At 37.4% G+C, this 19881-nt stretch overlaps 1 protein-coding gene across 4 annotated transcripts in view; it reads right to left on the reverse strand.

Moving 5' to 3' along the window:
• The window catches only part of UNC5C (unc-5 netrin receptor C), a 429397-nt gene that overhangs the window by 184792 nt on the left and 224724 nt on the right, over positions 1 to 19881 (reverse strand). For all 4 annotated transcript variants that reach the window (XM_086406587.1, XM_086406586.1, XM_086406588.1 and 1 more), the window contains exon 2: positions 6239 to 6460. In XM_086406587.1, coding sequence (XP_086262713.1) covers positions 6239 to 6460 — 222 coding nt within the window. The remainder of the gene's footprint in view (positions 1 to 6238; positions 6461 to 19881) is intronic.

The raw sequence follows: 19881 nt of genomic DNA on the forward strand, positions 1-19881 counted from the left end.
TAGTTGTTGCCGTTGTTGAGTCACTAAGTAGTGTCCAATTCTTTTGCAACCCCATGGACTGCAGCCCATCAGGCTTCTCTGTCCATGGGATTCCCCAGGCAAGAATAGTGAGTGGGTTTCCATTTCCTTCTCCAGGGGATCTGCCTGACCCAGAGACCAAAACCCACGTCTCCTTCCTTGGCAGGCAGGTTCTTTACCACTGAGCTACCACGGAAGCCATCCTAAGGAGGAGATACCTACAAAAAACAAATTTGTTTGCAATGACTTCTCTCTGTCCTGCCATCTGAGAATCAGTTTGATTTTTTAAATGCCTAGAAAATTTCTCGGATATCTAATATATTTCAAGACAATGTATTCTTACATTAATTCTATGTATTCTAATATCCATTAATTCAATGCATTCTAATATGAATAATCACTAAGGCACATGACAAAACAATACTCAAACTATATTAAAATGCTGGGCACCAAAGTTGCAGATGAAACTAACTTCAGAGGAAAACCCCTCAAGTTTGAAGCATGCAATTCAATTTCATTCAATGTTCTGAAAGAGCAAAGCGATGAAAAACAAAGAGCTCTAATATAAGGAGGACTACAAATGTCTCTACTCCCAGTAGTGTATAGGTTGCAGATTTATATATATATATATATATATATGCAGATTTATATATAACAGGGAAAGAGTGCAATAAAGCAGTTTGGGCCTTTTAAATTCAGATTTCATTATCTATCATGAAGATAACACATTCAGAGGATTGAATGAAAATCAAACAATAAAAAAAAAAATCTCTCACTGGGCCAAATTCTGAGATGTCAACTGCTTGTATGTTTCTCCAGAAAATCCTAACACGTAGACAAATACATGTGCATCCTCTTTTTACACAAGAAAGACATATATTGCATGCAATGTTGTATATTTTGGTTTTCACTTCAAATTTTATCTGATAGAATTTTCTACCACTTCACATGTGTACAAATCTCATTGTTTTACAAAGCAATGCAGTATTCCACCCTAGAGATGGATGCCCTTGATATACTAACCTCAACAAGGGCACAATGGACAAATCTGAATACAAGCCTTTGTGCTCATCAGGAATTTTATTTTTAGATAGTTTCTCAATTTGTAGTTACTGAGTAAAAGGGTATATACATTTAGATGTTGACAGATATTTTCAAATTGGTCTTCTAAAAGGTTATGTCAGTTTGCAACCTCATCAACAAAGTATGAAATATCCCTGTCCCACTCCGTTATCCACACTGTACACTAACAACTGTTCTGATCGTGACAACATTTTCTTAGATGTGCCTTTACCACTTACACTTCTTTTCCTCCATCTCCGACTTTAAACTTGGCTCAATTTTATTGGTATACATATCATTTCCTTAAAAATATTTTAAGAGCTGCTATTCTGCTGCTAAGTCGCTTCAGTCGTGTCCGACTCTGTGTGCGACCCCATAGATGGCAGCCCACCAGGCTCCCCCGTCCCTGGGATTCTCCAGGCAAGACCACTGGAGTGGGTTGCCATTTCCTTCTCCAATGCATGAAAGTGAAAAGTGAAAGTGAAGTCGCTCAGTCGTGTCCTACTCTTAGGGACCCCATGGACTGCAGCCTACCAGGCTCCTCCATCCATGGGATTTTCCAGGCAAGAGTACTAGAGTGGGGTGCCATTGCCTTCTCCGATTTTAAGAGCTAGTAGTATATTAATTAAATTAACCCTTAGATTAGTATATATCTCTCCCTTGGTTTTTATGGTTTTCTTGCTTTATGTAAATTTAATAATGGTTTATTTTTTCTAAAATAATGCTTTCATATAAGGCTTCTGGATTTTGTCTTCATTAGAAAAGCTTTGATCACCACTGAAACCAAACAACCAATAAATAAATTGCTAGAATTTTCTCCTAGTGATGATGGTGATGACTGCAATGACAACAATGATAATGATGTTAACCCTAACATCTAGAATTTATTTTATTCTAAAGAATGAGCTAGAACTCAAGCTTTATTTATTTATTTACTTATTATTTATATTTTACTTTTCCAACTTCCTACCTTGTGCATTTAGAAATTATCACCATCACAGTATAAAATGCCTTAGATGTTTATTTCCTGATTTCTATTTTGTGTCCATTAATCTGTGTGTCTCATTCTCTGCTAAAATCAAATTTCTTTAGCCTTATGACGCAGTTAAAAAGAGCTGATATCTCTTTATTGTGCTACTATTTCAGAATTTTTCCAGCTCTTTTCACAAATTATCTTTCACACAATGCTGATGACTTTATGGATTCATTTATAAATAGCAAACATTTAAAACTATTGTCTTTTTATCTAGGAACAAGACGTGTCTTTCCACTTGATTCAAGTCATTGTATTATTATTATTTTTTTTTTTTGTCTCTGAGTGGATTTTAAACTCTTTCTAAAATTCTCCAAATTTTTAATAGTTTTGTATCTACATTTTTGCATTGTTATTATAAATGATATATTTTAGTTCAATATAATTTGAATTGACTGTACTTAGAAAAGTTGATGGGTTATGTATATCTTTTATCAGCCACTTTTCTATATTTTCTTAATGGTTTTCAATTTTTCCTTTGAAACTGCAAAAGTTTTCCAGATCTACAAAATCATATTTGTCCAAATGATCATTTTCAACTATTTAGTTATTTATCTTATCTAATTGCATTGGCTAGTATGTTAAGAACAACACCAAATGACCACCCAGGGGGCTCAGTGGTAAAGAATTCACCTACCAAGCAGGAGAAGCAAGAGACTTGGGCTTGATCCTTGAATGGGGATCCTCTGGAAGAGGAAATGGCAACCCACTCCAGTATTCTTGCCTTGGAAATCCCATGGACAGATGAACTTGGCAAGCTACAGTCCACGCGGTCACAGAGAGCAGGACACAACTGAGCATGCACACATAAATCATGTTAAGAACAATATCAAAAGATACTAGTATCTGTGGGTCTCTCTCTCTTTTTCCTATATTTAAAAGTAACGCATTCTCCTGGATGCTAGCTATCCTGTATAGTTTTGGATGAAAAGGAAAAACAACAAAAAAGCATTCCATTCCAAATATGAAGACTATGCAACTATTAAGGCTGCCAAATCTTTCCTTGGCTCTAATCTATCTCATCCTGAATTTGAATGAAAACATACCATGTATTTTCATTTATAGTTGCTTTAAGATGTATTTCTAATCATTGGTATAGGCAATATTAATTAATTTTCTGTGGAGATAAAAATATAATGCTTTATGAAAAGGAACTGCCTTTTAAAAAAATATACATAAACACATACACAACCAAGAGAGCTTGAGGCTGCTAGACGTGTTCAGTATCACAGCAATTTTGTTTTTATTTATAATCTTCCTATAAAAGCATATTCATTAATCTAGTAAAGAAAAGCCTAAGTATGTTTATGACTCTCATTTTAGTTTTGTGATTTTATTTTTCCTCTTACTATTAAAATGTGTGTGTTTGAAATCTTTACAAATAAATGGGCTGAAACAAATAAAACTCAATTCACTTGAGATTTTGAAGACATCTGGTGGAGCTATTTACTGAGTAATTAGACCAAGAGGTGTAATAGACCAATTCCCTGAAGGAAGAGACTATATAGCTGGATACCCAGTTATTTCTACAATCATCAGCTTACATGCAGTGAGCATATGACTTGCAAACTGACAATTATGTGGAGCTGCCACCTAATTTTCTAAGACCATTTGTGTTATATAAGTATATGTCTCACAAGCTTTTTCTTCTTTTTAAAGATGCCTCTTCTCAGGCTTCTCATGGTCTATGTTCAATCATCTAATAGCTCTTAATTGTTAGAGACACTGAACGAAGATTTCCTTCAAATGCTGGTCACTGCTTGCCCCTCATTAACCAACCTTTGGATACAAATACGAATTAATTACAATCGAATTTTGAAAACATGTATTCATTTTGTTACATAGAGATATTTATGAAAGAAAATTAAGATACTTAAATACTTCCACTTTTATCATATTTGTCACAATTTAGTTCGGAAATATTGATCAACAAAGTCTTAATTATTAAAATGTATGTCTTAATATTATTTAAAAAATCACAAATCTGGAAGGAATGTGAAAATTCAGATTGTTATTATCCCTACTGGAGAGCAAAAACTCTTGAACCACTGTAGAAATACATATATATTTTCTAGTTTGAAATAACTCTAGGGGTTTCTACAACTCTCTTAAGTTACCTATTGTGGAATAAGAAATTTCTATCAAGAAAGTTACCTTTATAGCCAATGTAAATCTTACAGTTTATTAAGGTCTACTCCATCCTCTCTTTGACTTTAGTATTTTGCTATTAAGAATGATATTTACAAAGCAATAAAGTCAGGATTTTTAACAATGTAAGAGGCAAATATACTCTAATCAAGATCTACCCAGATGGGGGCTACACTCACTATTTTTCTTTGTGGAACCCACAATATCACTTTTCTCAGTCACTCTGAATTTAACTTCAGCAAAGAGCTACGTAATTAGGATTCATCTTCAGATGTAAGTTAAAGATACAAGTATTTTGAATCTACAGTGTTTACAAATTGTTTAAGAATATATAAGGGGAAACTATGCATGGGAAGAAACACAAGCTGGAATCAAGATTGCCGGGAGAAATATCAATAACCTCAGATATGCAGATGACACCACCCTTATGGCAGAAAGTGACAAGGAACTAAAAAGCCTCTTGATGAAAGTGAAAGAGGAGAGTGAAAAAGTTGGCTTAAAGCTCAACATTCAGAAAATGAAGATCATGGCATCTGGTCCCATCACGTCATGGGAAATAGATGGGGGGACAGTGTAAACAGTGTCAGACTTTATTTTTGGGGGCTCCAAAACCACTGCAGATGGTGACTGCAGCCGTGAAATTAAAAGACGCTTACTCCTTGGAAGGAAAGTTATGACCAACCTAGATAGCATATTCAAAAGCAGAGACATTACTTTGCCAACAAAGGTCCATCTAGTCAAGGCTATGGTTTTTCCAGTGGTCATGTATGGATGTGAGAGTTGGACTGTGAAGAAGGCTGAGCACCGAAGAATTGATGCTTTTAAACTGTGGTGCTGGAGAAGACTCTTGAGAGTCCCTTAGACTGCATGGAGATCCAACCAGTCCTTTCTGAAGGAGATCAGCCCTGGGATTTCTTTGAAAGGACTGATGCTAAAGCTCAAACTCCAGTATTTTGGCCACCTCATGTGAAGAGTTGACTCATTGGAAAAGACTCTGATGCTGGGAGGGATTGGGGGCAAGAGGAGAAGGGGACGACAGAGGATGAGATGGCTGGATGGCATCACCGACTCGATGGACGTGAGTCTGAGTGAACTCCAGGAGTTGGTGATGGACAGGGAGGTCTGGCGTGCTGCGATTCATGGGGTCGCGAAGAGTCGGACACGACTGAGTGACTGAACTGAACTGAACTGATGCATGGGAATTAATACTTGACAATCATGTAAACAAGTACTGCTGCTGCTGCTGCTAAGGAGCTTCAGTCCTGTCCAACTCTGTGTGACCCTATGGGCAGCAGTCCACCAGGCTCCTCTGTCCACGGGATTCTCCAGGCAAGAATACTGGAGTGGGTTGGTAAACAAGTACAATTTATCCTTAATTGAAAACATTCCTCAATTCCAGGATATTTAGGCCTGACAACCAGACTTGAAAACACAAGTGAAATTCAAAGGCATCTTTCACTAAGGTATTTACTTACCATGATTCAGTCTATTCATGCTCATTATTTATCTTCTTAAGTATAAAGTATAAGTGAAAGTCACTCAGTTGTGTCTGACTCTTTGTGACCCCATGGACTGTAGGCCACAGGTTCCTCTGTCTATGGAATTCTCCAGGCCAGAATAACAAAGTGGGTAGCCATTCCAGTCTCCAGGATATCTTCCCAAACCAGGGATCGAACCAAGGGCTCCCGCATTGCAGGCAGATTCTTTACCATCTGGACCACCAAGGAAGCCCTCTTAAGTATAAACCATACCTTAATTCTATGGGGTTCAACAGGAATCAAGTCAAGATTTATTCATCACATTTTACTTTGCAATACAGGGAATGATATCACCAAATCTTAACCAAACGGCCTTAGACTTTTTTACCAAAGGATAATCATTGTACTTTCAATTTCAATAACTGAAGGAACAATATGACAACACATCAAAGTAGTAAGTGAATCCTAAACAGCAGTGCAAATGCAATGGAAAACTCACCAGAAGTTTCATCTACTCTCTCATCTACTATGTGGTCCTTCTGATGAACCCATTCACTATTGCACTTGAAGTAGATCTGGGTGGCAGGGCTGGCTTTACAATACAGGTTCACAGGCTTATTCTTCACAATATAAGCTTCTTCAGGCTCAATAAGGAAATGTGGCAGAGGTTCAGGTGGGTCAGATGGAAAGGTTTCTGGGAGTTCATGAAAAAAGTCGTCATCTGGGAAAACAAGAAAATGAAAAATGTTTAGAACTTTGTAGCCATTTGCCTTTCACTTGCTATTTGTTCAAAATTAATAAAACTGTGGGCAATCATTAGTCATATCCATTTCACCTGCCTTCTTTAATCAAGGTATACAGAAGGCTTGCATGTACTTCAAGAGGCATCACACCTAAACAATAAGATGTTTAGGAATCATTTTCTAGGAACTTGCAATCAGCTGTGTCTAGCTTGAGTCGAACGGTATAGGAACATCAACCCTTCAACTGGGCATGTGCTAGTGTCCACTGGATGACATTTTGACATCTAAGGGCTGAAAACTCCACCCTCAGATCCTGCTAAGTGCCTTCATTTTTGAATAAACAAAGGCCTGAGCTGACTTACACCTGTGTAGAACAATTAACTGCACCTTTTTCCAGTCCCCTTTCCCTGAGCTCCCCACACTCCCCATGCCTTAGACAACCCTGCTTCTTTATTCTTTACTTCATAGATACCTCTAGATGGCGCTAGTGGGTGGTAAAGAACCCGCCTGCCAATGCAGGAGATGCTGGAGACAAAGGTTTGATCCTTGGGTCAGAAAGATCCCCTGGAGAAGGGCATGACAACCCACTCCAGTATTCTTGCCTGGGAAATCCCAAGGACAGAAGAGCCTGGTGGGCTACAGTCCATAGGGTCGCAAAGAGTTGGACACAACTGAAGCAACTTAGCATGCACGCATAAATACTCTGAACCCTTGCCTTTGGAGAGGTGGTTCTGAGACTTGCTCCTTGATACCCATACTTAGCTGCCCTTTTTCCTGAAAACCTAGGCAGCTCTGCATTTTGGCTTGCTGTATATTGGGCAAAACAAACCTGGCTTGATAACAATAATGATTCATAAATCATCTAATTAAGTAATTTGAGTGCCTGCTATTAAACAGGCAATATGTTAGGTCTAGTGACTAGTTGTTTAAGGATTTAGATGATTATTCTTATTTTTACACATGACAAAATACAATATCTAGGGTGATAATTATCTTGCCCTGAGAACACAAGTAATAACTTGCAGAACTGAGATCAAAACCGAGGTTTGTTTCCCTCACAAACTGTGATCTTCCCAACATAGCACTACCCCTCCCACTACACAGTGTTACCCTTGAGAGCTGACAAAACCAAGAGCAACTTCATAAGTAAAACTTATTTGAAAAGTATAAAGTGTGTGTGTGTGTGTATTCAATCGCTAAGTTGTACACCACTCCTTATGACCCCATAGACTGTAGCCAAGCTCCTCTGTCCATGGGATTATCCAGGCAAGAATACTGGAGTGGGTTGACATTTCCTCCTTCAGGGGATCCTCCTGATCCAGGGATCAAACCCATGTCTCCTGTGATGGCAGGTAGATTCTTTTCCACTTGAGCCATCTGGCTGTTAGGTAAGCCTTGAATCCTATGCAAGGAGCTTAAAAGAAATACTAGAAATATGAGTTAAAGATCTTTAAGTTCAGATTGAAGTCTGTCATTATTTTCAAAAGATGCCACTTCATGATATATTCATTCACTTAACCAAAAATATTTATTGAATTATTAATTTATAGTTATTATTTATAAATTATTATTGACTCAGAATTATTCTCAACACTGGAAATATACATGATAACATCAAGTCAACCAATAGTGTTAATATGAATAGTTCTGCAGTAAAACCTAGAGTTTAGAAATGCTGTTTAGTCTTATTTGGAAACTGTATCTCAAATACCATAAGTTATATGATTAGTCACACTTATTCTCATTAGAATATTAATAATATTAGAGTATTAACATGAAGAACAAAAGCCTCATTTTTTTATACACTGAAATTTATCAAACATATTGCTCCTCCCTTGCTGTTCCAATACCACTGAATAAACAAAACCCCAAGACCGTTACAGATACTTACACAATTTGAGGTATATTTTCCTTTAACTTGGTTTCTTCATGATTCCAAATAAAAAACAGAAACTAATAAAAGTGCCTTTAGAAACCCTATTATTATACTTCACAAAAGACAAAGGAATCTAATACACTACATTTCAGTTAGCCCTGATAATTTTCTTCTTATGAAGGATAGTGGAGAACAAAACTATTATTAACTTCCTACATTGACTAAGCACCCTAGGCTAATATGTAAGTTAAAACTCTGAGGCCAAAATTAAAAGTTTTTACAAGTTCTTTAAAAGTATGTATTGCCGTTGTTCAGTCGCTAGGTCATGTCCCACTCTTTACGACCCCATGAACTGCAGCATACCAGGCTTCCCTGTCCTTCACTATCTTCTTGCTACTGCTACTGCTAAGTCACTTCAGTCATGTCTGACTCTGTGTGATCCCATAGACGGCAGCCCACCTGGCTCCCCCGTCCCTGGGATTCTCCAGGCAAGAACACTGGAGTGGGTTGCCATTTCCTTCTCCAATGCATGAAAGTGAAAAGTGAAAGTGAAGTCGCTCAGTTGTGTCCGACTCTTAGCGACCCCATGGACTACAGCCTACCAGGCTCCTCCGTCCATGGGATTTTCCAGGCAAGAGTACTGGAGTGGGGTACCATTGCCTTCTCCGCACCATCTTCCTAGGTTTGCTCAAAAAAAAAAAGTGCATATATTCAGCAGCAAATATTGATTATGGTGTTGGTAGTTAAACACTGATTGCTAAGACATTATCGTGGAAGTCATTTCCTGGCTTATTCAGTTGTTTCCCTGGCTGAGGAGACAGCCATTGGTAAAGGGGACATTTGTCCACTAAGAAACTTGGCCTGGGACTTTTCCATCTGGGTCATGTGATCACAGTCAATTAGTAAGGACATCTAGTCTCTACTAATTTGTTCTGCAGTCAAAACTGGCTTTACCTGCATCATAGACAAAACTAGCTTTCAAAACCACTCCACAATTATAAACGACTGACCCTGCAATGGAAACAACGTTTTCCGTCTCTAACTTGTTTTCTCACTTTACTTCCTTAATATACTTTCTTCTGACAGGGCATCATTTCTGGTTTTTCAATTGTTGGACATCAAGGACCCAGACTGTCAGCTTACTACAGAATAACCTCATTTCCATCAACTTCAGCTAATGTAGTCAATATGCAGGAACACTCAAGAGTGCCTAAATAAACAGTTCAGAAAGGCAAAGGAACAGGGAACTGAGGTACTGACAGACCCATCAGCGCGAAGCTGATGTCTTGAAGGCCTTATTCCATTTTTTGTTGTTTTTCTCTTCTGAAGCACTTACTGGTACATGTAATGATGGACCATGCCAATAATCAATAAAGTGCCACAAAATATAAGACTCAAATTCTGTAAAATGTTACTGTTGTTTTCAATTATTACTCACAAAGGCAGAGAGTAACTCAAATTTTTAACTATTTGTGTACATTTATACTATAACATGTATACGTATTCCATAACAATATATTTATTCAAGTAAGCAAAATGTAAAAAAGCCTTTTTTTCAGTCATTGTTCTAGAAGATGAGACTTGCTCCTTTAGAAGGAATGATGATTGTAAGATACCAGGTGATTATATACCACCTTACCTTATTCAGTAATGTAGCAAACGTAGTTACATGTTTACATCCTACAGAAAGATAAGCTAAGCTAAGCTAAGTCACTTCAGTCGTCTCCAACTCTGCGACCCCATAGATGGCAGCCGACCAGGCTCCCCCTTCCCTGGGATTCTCCAGGCAAAGACACTAGAGTGGGTTGCCATTCCTTCTCCAATGCATGAAAGTGAAAAGTGAAAGTGAAGTCACTCAGTCGTGTCCGACCCTCAGTGACCCCATGGACTTCAGCCTTCCAGGATCCTCCGTCCATGGGATTTTCCAGGCAAGAGTACTGGAGTGGGGTGCCATTGCCTTCTCCCACAGAAAGATAGAAAAGGACTAAGAATTGATTACCCTGCCTAGCCAATACATATATCTCTTCATTCTTCACTTCATCTCTGACTTCAGTCAAGTTCAAATGTGGATAAAATGATATGAGCTGCTTTAGTCATTTCAAAAAAAATTCATTTGATTATTTTGTTGCAAACCACTGGGAACCTTAATGGACTAGTCCAAGAAAAAGTCACACATATGCTTTCAAGGCAAACAGGGCTCTGTTAAGTGCAGGGAAAAAACAGTCATGATTTGATGCATTTAGAAAATATATGAACAAACTAATTTTGAATTTCCTAAATTTTGAATTTTAAAACATAGATGATCACTACAAGGAAAGAGAAATAATTCTATGAGTCTGAGGCTTCATAAATTATTAATTTTTCAAGGTGTCTGTTAAATAACAATATCTAACTTTTTAAGAAATTATTTCTATCATTTAAAATGTTTTCATCATAACTCCAGTGTTTCTTTAATACATCATTCTAGTCTATGTATGAACCCATTCTTAAATTTGATCTAGAGAGATGCCTTAACCAATCACAGCATATTAGTTTATTAATATTTCTTGTGCTACAGATACAGTGTATTTAAGTCCATGCCCTAGATTAATTCACATCAGGCAATATGGCACATCACTTCTGGTACTTAATTCGGGTGTAAGAATGACATTTATAAAGGTAATTTTCAAGACCCTGAGTCAGTAAGATATACATAGTGAAACAGATAATACAAAGTACAACTGTACTGATTATCAGTGGGCTTGCTGTTGAGAAACCCTTTCTTTGATCATTTACAACAGATGGCCTGGGTACCATGCCCAACTGTGGAAAATGGCCCAGAAAACAGCTCTCCCACCATTAGGTTAAGCATGCTAAGAGAAAACTTTCTTTGCTCTAGACAAAAAATGGCAAGTGTCAGCATTGATTTCCAGATATAGTGGTATTACATAAATTGCCTTTTAATGAAATTTTATCTTCTATTTTTACTAGAGTAATTAAAAAAAAATCAAGCAAGTCAATTCTCTTCAATCAAGATTTCTAAAGAAAAATGGCTGAGTATTTAAATATCCAGTATGCTTACATCTATATGCAATTACCAAGGAAAAAGTGATCATCTCCAAATACCATGTGCAATAAGGAAAAAAATATCATCTGCAAGTGTTCACCTACAAATACCTTTTCATGAACATTTAGCTCTTCACACTATAAATTTGCTTCTCACATATGGAGAAATCTGCTTTCCAATTTTGGCAACCAGAGTTATCCAACTATTCCCAATTTTCAAAGCCAGAAATATATAACAAATTCTTAACACTAGTATGAAAGTTTTTTGAAGACAGGGTCTACTGTTTGTGTTTTTATTTTCCATAAGTCTAGCATAGTATCAGGCACTTACAGAAGGTCAACAAAAGGCTCACACTAATGTGACTTTGAGCATTCTTAACAGATCCACAAGGTATTTTAGAGTTTCAGTTCAGTTCAGTTCAGTTCAGTTTCTCAGTCATGTCTGACTCTTTGCGACCCCATGAATCGCAGCACACCAGGCCTCCCTGTCCATCACCAACTCCCGGGGTTCACTCAAACCCATGTCCATCGAGTCGGTGATGCCATCCAGTCATCTCTTCCCCTGTCATCCCCTTTTCTTCCTTCCCTCAGTCCCTCCCAGCGTCTGGATCTTTTCCAATGAATCAATTCGCATGAGGTGGCCAGAGTACTGGAATTTCAACTTTAGCATCAGTCCTTCCAAAGAACACCCAGGACTGATCTCCTTTAGAATGGACTGGTTGGATCTCCTTGCAGTCCAAGGGGCTCTCAGGAGTCTTCTCTTTACAGTGCCTCAAATTCATTTACAAATATAAGGTGTCATAAAAATAGTAAAATCTACAGACTGGATTGGCTATCAAATTTGTGTGGCCCAGTGCAGAATGACAATTTGGGGATCCCTTGTATAAAAATGTATTAAGACTTCAGAGACGCTTACAGCAGGGTATTAAACAAAGCATAGGTGCTGTGTGAGAGCACAGGTCACAGACCATGAAGGTGGCCCTCTCTATAAACATCGTTTAGTTGAGTGTTTCACATCATGTGAAGTCTGAGAATTAAAATTAGATATACTTAGTGGATATCCACTTTAGAACTTATTTGGTATTTCCCAGCTTCTTATAGTGATCAGATTTTTTCTAGAAGAAAACATGGCTTTTCAGACTGAGAAACTCAGCTGCCGATCAATTCTCTAAGCAAGTGTGTCTGCAGTGGTGTTCAAGGGGAAGTGTGTGATTGTATCTGTTGCTGGCTTTCCCTTCGATGTACTTCAGTGCCCATCCAAAGGCCTGATCCAAAACAAATAAAATTCCTGCCACACCAAGGTTAACATTCTTAGGGCACTAGAGGTACGTGAGAATAATAAACAAGGTTTGAGATTCTACCTTGAACTGGTTGGCTGTTTACTGAGATCATTTCCTAGCATGCAATTCATTTTACTGCACAAATAAGCCAGCTTTTTGATAGTAGTATTAAGGTCATGCTGCAAAAGTTGAAGCTATAAAAGAACAATTTGATTTTTCTGCCAGCTAGAGCAGTGAGTGCATCCTCTTACCACTTTATTTCTTAATATAAATATCCAAAGCGCCTCCTGAAGTCTTCAGGGAGATAATGGGAACTCGATTTGTGAATAGCAACTTCAGACTGTGAAGCTATTTCTGACAACGCACTACAGTTATCCTAAGTCATTATATATAAAGGCACATTCCAGATGCTGATACTGTCCACATTACACTATTTGGACAAATTGACTTGATTAAATAGCTAAATAATTTTTCTACATGTAGTTCATTCAAATGAACAAAGAAAAATTTCCGAATTTGGTTTTATTCTGTTTGTTGAGTTCAGTATTAACTTAAAGATACACTGCCTTTTTGATTCAGATTTAACATTATTTTTCATTTTACCCTCCCTAACACATGATATAATTTTCCACTTTCTACCATTATTCAACAATGATATTAACAGTTTCATTTCAATATCAGGTAAATCTCAGTATTCCTTTTCTGTTATCTCATATAGCCTTTTGTATTTTCATTTATATTCAAGAAGAGAAAGCTTTGCACCATTATTATTTTTATAGACTTTCATTCCACCTAATTTTTGACAGGAAAATATTATGCTACGAACATCAATCTAGGAAGCTGTAGGTTTCTGGTTTTATTGCTATATATTAAGCTTTAATTTTCATGAACTTAATACATAAGTTTCTATATTTCTAAATCATAAGACTTAAGCTATTACTGCTTATATCATAAAATATAGGACTATTATCTCTTTGTCTGAGACCTGGAGCATAGTCTTTTGAAATGGAATTTACTTCCAAATGATTCAAGAGCAATTTAAAATGAATGACTGCAAAGCTAATTTTATCTGCATTTGGCTGCCCATCCATCAGAGAAATAATTCATGATATATTACAACAAAAGGCAACTGGAATTAACTATTTGAATGAGACTTCAGCTTATTTTTAATATTTTGATTAAAATATCCTTTGAAAGACAAAGACTATGGCTTATATTACAAGTAACATATTAATGGATACATCATTTAAATTTAAGTAGTGGAATATATAATGCCTTAAGTGTATTGGACAATTTGAAAGTACTGCATGATTTCTAACTCTAAAAGAAAAAACTTTTTTTTCTACGTTTAAGGAAATAATTTCCAAATAATCCCCATACATTATTAATAGTGACATGAAGTCAGCATGCTATTTGACATGCACTTAGCTGTGAAAGAGAGGCACCTCCTTCTGCCCCCGTTTAAGCCTTTATTATTTCTGACTTTTGCTAACATAAAATCCTAAGTGTTTTCCTGCCTACAGTCTCTACTTTGTCATGTGTTCTATACACCATCTTAGAAAAGTTTGCTTCCTTCTTCAAATAATTTAATCAATGCAATGTAAAGCATGATGGTAAGTTTCTTTTTGCTTATCACATTAACTAAAATATACTGAATGATTGATGAGGTTTTGAGGAAATGTGTATTTGCACATACTGGCTATAGTGTAAATTGGTATCACAGTAGAGAGTATTTGAAAATACAAATAAAAACTAAATCTATGTATACACCCAAATAGGTTATCCCACTTCTTCGAATCCCTGTTTCAGACATAAGGGCATCAGAATATAAATGTATACAAAGATGTTCACTGCAGCATTGTTTATTTAAACAAATAAATGATACATTGCAACAAAATACAGCTAAAATTAACTATTTAAATGAGTCTGAGAACAACTTCACAACAAACTAAGGAATGATCAGATAATTATTAATGATATATCCATCCAGGAGAACACTATTTCATCAATAAAAATAAGGAGGCAAATTTGTATGTATTAAATTAAAAGGGTATCCATTATTCACTAGGCAAATAAAACAAGATTTCAGCCAATCTGTATAGAGTGATGCAACTCTTGTTAAAGAAGACAGAAAAGAAGGAATGAAAGGAGAGAGGGCAGAAAGAGCAGTGTGTGTGTGTGTGTGTGTGTGTAGATGGCTGCATTAATAAATCACAAGAAAAAGTGTAAGGCAAAGCCTAGAAGCCAAAGCTCAAAAATATTAACAGTAAATACTCCTTGGGGAGAAGAATCAGAGAGCTTTAGGGGGAATTTTTTCCCTCTATTTGGAGTGGATTTTTCACATGCTAGATTACGGAGGATTTCTATTTTTTAATGTGTTTTTGAGTTTGTATTTAAATTAAGAAAAGGGGAAATTAGATAATTCCACGTGCAACCTACAGCTTCTGCCTAGAATAACCAGCATCGGTTTCTTCACTACATTAAACCTTCCCAAATCAATGCTACTGACTCCATAAAGCCTTACGTGATGTCTTCACTAACACCTGTGTTCAAAGATAACATTACTTATAGCTATACAGTATTTATTGCATTCTGACTAGTCATATCTCATTTTTCTCTTATAGTCTATTGTCCTAATTTCTTCATCTGTGTGATCTCTGACTTTAAGATAGTTTACTATATTTCTCAAAATTTGCTCAAAAAATATTTGTGGATTATCTTCTCTATACTAGGGCTGTCCTAGCTGCTATAGTCAAGCTGCACTTTATCTCTCAATGAAATCTTTTTTTCTTATAAAATGAGATAGTGAAATAAAAGATACTAAGTTTACGATAATCTGAATTTATAATAAAAATTGGCCAATTAGTCTGGTTATGTAAATAACATGTTTATAATTCATTAATACTGACTTTCACTTTAATGTGCTTATTAATTTTAGGATGTCAGAAAGGTTTGCTAACACAATTAGAAACTTAATGGGCTTCCCTGGTGGTTCAGATGGCAAGGAATCCTCCTGCAATGCAGGAGGCCCAAGTTTGATCCCTGGGTTGGGAATGGCTACCCACTCCAGTATTCTGGCCTGGAGAATTCCATGGGCAGAGAAGCCTGGCGGGCTATAGTCCCTGGGTTACAAAGAGTTGGACACGACAGAGCGACTAACACATAACAACACGTAAAGATTTATATAGTGAATTAAGAAAAAGTTCTACCCCTCCCCCCCATGATAAGTTCTACTGCGTTCTTACTCTCCATTAATAGTTAAGAGTTATAAATCCTATTCTATTATTTTGAACTTCAGGAATCTAATGAATAAAGCAAGATCGCTCAGAAAAATATTATAGAAACTAAACAATTATCAATAGATAAATAAGACAACATAAATCTTAAGTTAATCCTTATATTTTAACTAAAATAATGACTTACAGTTTAAAAGAATCCAATAAAGATTTGAAAATTTAACATTATATTCATATAGCACATATTTATTTCATTCCTATTAAACTCTTTAGTGACAGTCTATTTTACAAGTCAAGATGCCAAGAATACACTCCCCAATTATTCAATCAAACACTAGTCTAGGTGTTGCTGTGAAGATATTTTCTGGATGTGATTAAGCCCCAAATTAGCTTCCTTGAGTAAGAGAAATTATCCTAGATAAAAAGTGTGTTCTTGATTCCATCCATTGAGAGCCAAATAAGCAACACTAAGACTTCACTAGCAACACCTAGGTTACTATTTGATTGAACAAAGGGGACTGCAGCCTAGCCAGGCTGACACATAAAGCTGGCCATTACACTTTCCACACTTTATCACCATCTCATGTCATAACTCCTACTCATTCTTCAGGTATAAAACACCCCTTCTTTGGAAGGCCACCCTGCTTCAAATATTGGACATAACCCCCTGATATCACCTATCACCACCCATTGCTCTCTACTCTTCTTCTTGTTTATAGTTCTTCCTCACTAGAAGGCAAGTTCAAGGGTTAGGAAGAGTTTTTATCTTATTCATTTCTGCATTACTGACATGTAGTCCAGTGCCTGTCAAGAACTTCAGCTTTTTTTTTCCTTCTCATTTGAACTGTTCCTAAAGAAGTTCTATAAGACAGAAATATATAGGAATTACATGAGAAGAAATCCTTGCACAAAATATAACAGAAGTATACATATTTGAAAGGTGGTTCTTTAGTGTTTATAAGTACACATCCAGTTCCTGTATAAAAAAATATGTCTATCCTCTAAGCAACTGTAAATATCATATATCATGAGGTGTGCATAGCTTTGGACTAAATACATCCCCTCACTAATCAAAGTTGAATTTATAACATTTTGTGAGTGGGAAATAACATGCTACATCTGATTATAGTCTCTCTGCAACTCCTTGGCCTCAGTTAACACTTGACTTCATTGCACCGCTCCCTCCTCTCTGGGGGACTGTGCATTAGCCCTGGATTGCTTCCCACCCTACCTCTGTGACCTTTCTCTTCGTTCTTTCCTGCTTGAATACAGAGAGATACTTTCTAAGGTTCCCTCCTTTAGTCTCTCCCTTGGGCATCTCATCCACAACTCTGGCTACAATTATCAGATCATGTCACACATACAACCTTCTGCTCCACCCCCTCTGCTTCTTAAAACCCTTCAATGCCTTTGCATTGACTGAGAATGAAATCAGATTCTTTAACAAGGCTGACAAGGACCCGCCTGATCTGACTGCTGCCAGTCTCTATGTCTGCTTTCCAAGCCTCCTGTCCTTTCCTTGTCATGCTCGAGACAGGCAGACTGGTGTTTATATCTCTGAACACACCAAACTCAGTCCCACTTGAGGTCATCTGCACTTGCTCTTCCTTTCTCTAGGAAAGATCTTTTACTTCCTTCTTGCCACTTAGGATTCAGCTCAAAATGTCTCCTGGGCAAAGACGGATTCTTGACTACCCAATCTCTATTTGATTTTTTTTTATTGTTACCAAGTCCAAGCTTGAATTGCTTGCCATACAACAGACCAATGAATCAAGAGATCAGTTGTTAGTGCAAGAAATAGTGACTTTATTTGGAAAGAAGCCACCCAAGAAGATAGTGGACTTGTGTTCCAAACAACCATCTTGCCTGAGTTAGAATTCAGGTATGGGAGGCTAACACATAGCCTCTGGAAGGTAAATATTAATTACTTCCTTCCTGCAGTTGTCCACAGTTAGGCCTGGTCAGGATGTTTCCTGTGAGATAAACAAAGGTATTTTAGCTTAATGCTCCTTATCTGGAAGGATGAAGAGTTCCTGGAAATGGGCCGTTATGTATAATTATGCTTATAGGCAACCTCCCTTTAGTGATGAACTTTTAATAGAATACAAATATTTTTCCTTGTTTCATTATCTCCTATCACTATCTCAAATTAGTTTACCAAGTTAGTTGCTTATTTTCTTTGCCCTTCCCACAGAACCCAAGCTTTATGAGGTCAGAAGTTTCATTCTCTAACCTCAGCATCAACATTAAATTTAAGCTAAGTCGCTTCAGTCGTGTCCGACTCTTTGTGACCCCATGGACTGTAGCCAGCCAGGCTCCTCCGTCCACGGGATTCTCCAGGCAAGAATACTGGAGTGGGTTGCCATGCCCTTCTCCAGGGAACATTAAACTTACCTTCCCTCTAAAACTAACTTCTTCTTTTGACTCAACCCCTTATTTCTGACTGTAATAGCCTCAAGTGAAGAGCCTGATGTCCCATTTCTCCATTGAGTTGAACTCATCTATATGGATAAATAAGAGAAAGTCACTCGGCAGTGTGCAACTTTTTGTGGCTTAATGGACTACACAGTCCATGGAATTTTCCAGGCCAGAATACTGGAGTGGGTAGCTGTTCCCTTCTCCAGGGGATCTTCCCAAACCAGGGATTAAACCCAGGTCTCCTGTATTGCAGGCAGATTCTTTACCAACTGAGCCATAACAGAAGCCCAAGAATATTGAAGTGGGTAGCCTATCCCTTCTCCAGTGGATCTTCCCGTCGCAAGAATCGAACTGGGGTCTCTGGCATTGGAGACATTCTTTACCAGCTGAGCTACCACGGAAGCCCCATCTACATGCATAGTACATAAAATCAGCTCTAAATTTTCTCACTCACCATCAACCCTTATTCCCCTTTGCATCACCAGAACTCAAGTTGAGGTCCTACCATTTTCCTGAAATAACTACAAGACCCTTGTTACTGATTTGGCTTGCTCATGAACTTTTCTTTCTCAATACCTTGTATGCTAAGCATACTAAGTCACTTCAGTCGTGTCTGACTCTGTGCAACCCCATAGACGGCAGCCCATCAGGATCCACTGTCCCTGGGATTCTCCAGGCAAGAACACTGGAGTGGGTTGCCATTTCCTTCTCCGATGCATGAAAGTGAAAAGTGAAAGTGAAGTCACTCAGTCGTGTCCAACTCTTAGCGACCCCATGGACTGTAGCCTTCCAGGCTCCTCTGTCCCTGGGATTTTCCAGGCAAGAGTACTGGAGTGGGGTGCCATTGCCTTCTCTGAATACCTTCTATTCCACATCATTATATTAGCATTTCTAAACAGAATATGAAATAATAACAGATTTTGCTGGAAACTTTCATTATTCAGCAAAACATGACCCCCAATAAGCTGAATTTACCTCATATTACCACCTTTCAGCTTAGTTAGGGAAAACATGGTGTGTGATGCTTGTGGTTACAGAGAAGTAATTTGTTGCATAATTCAATACCTACATAAAATTTGAGAGCTGGCCTATTTTCCAGAAGAGGAAATGGAGGCCCAACTACTTTGAGTGACTTGCCTGAGATTGCACAGCTATTAAATGGAAGAAACGACCTCCCAGGCTAATATTGAAATTTCATGGCTCTGATACATATTTTTTGATTATGTAAACTCCATGGCACTGCTTCAATCCCCTCTTCTAATTAAGTTTACTTGCTGTCTTATTTTTGAGTTACTTCATGCCTATGGCTTATTAATGCTGTTATTTTATTTTTTCTTAATTACAAAGTTACAATACTTAACAGATTTTAGTTGACAAAATTCTATAATAAACAAATAACAAAACGGGAAAGTCACTCCTAAGCTCCATCCCACTCCCTGGACCTACCTACTATTGACACTAGTGTGTTTTATTCAGAATACTTCTCTGTGCATTTACTTTGGCAGGTGTGTGTGTGTGTGTGTGTGTGTGTGTGTGTGCGTGTG

Source organism: Bos grunniens, chromosome 6 (assembly GCF_055505025.1).
Source record: "Bos grunniens cultivar Pamir isolate PY7600 chromosome 6, Bosgru_T2T1.0, whole genome shotgun sequence".
Taxonomy (NCBI): Eukaryota; Metazoa; Chordata; class Mammalia; order Artiodactyla; family Bovidae; genus Bos; species Bos grunniens.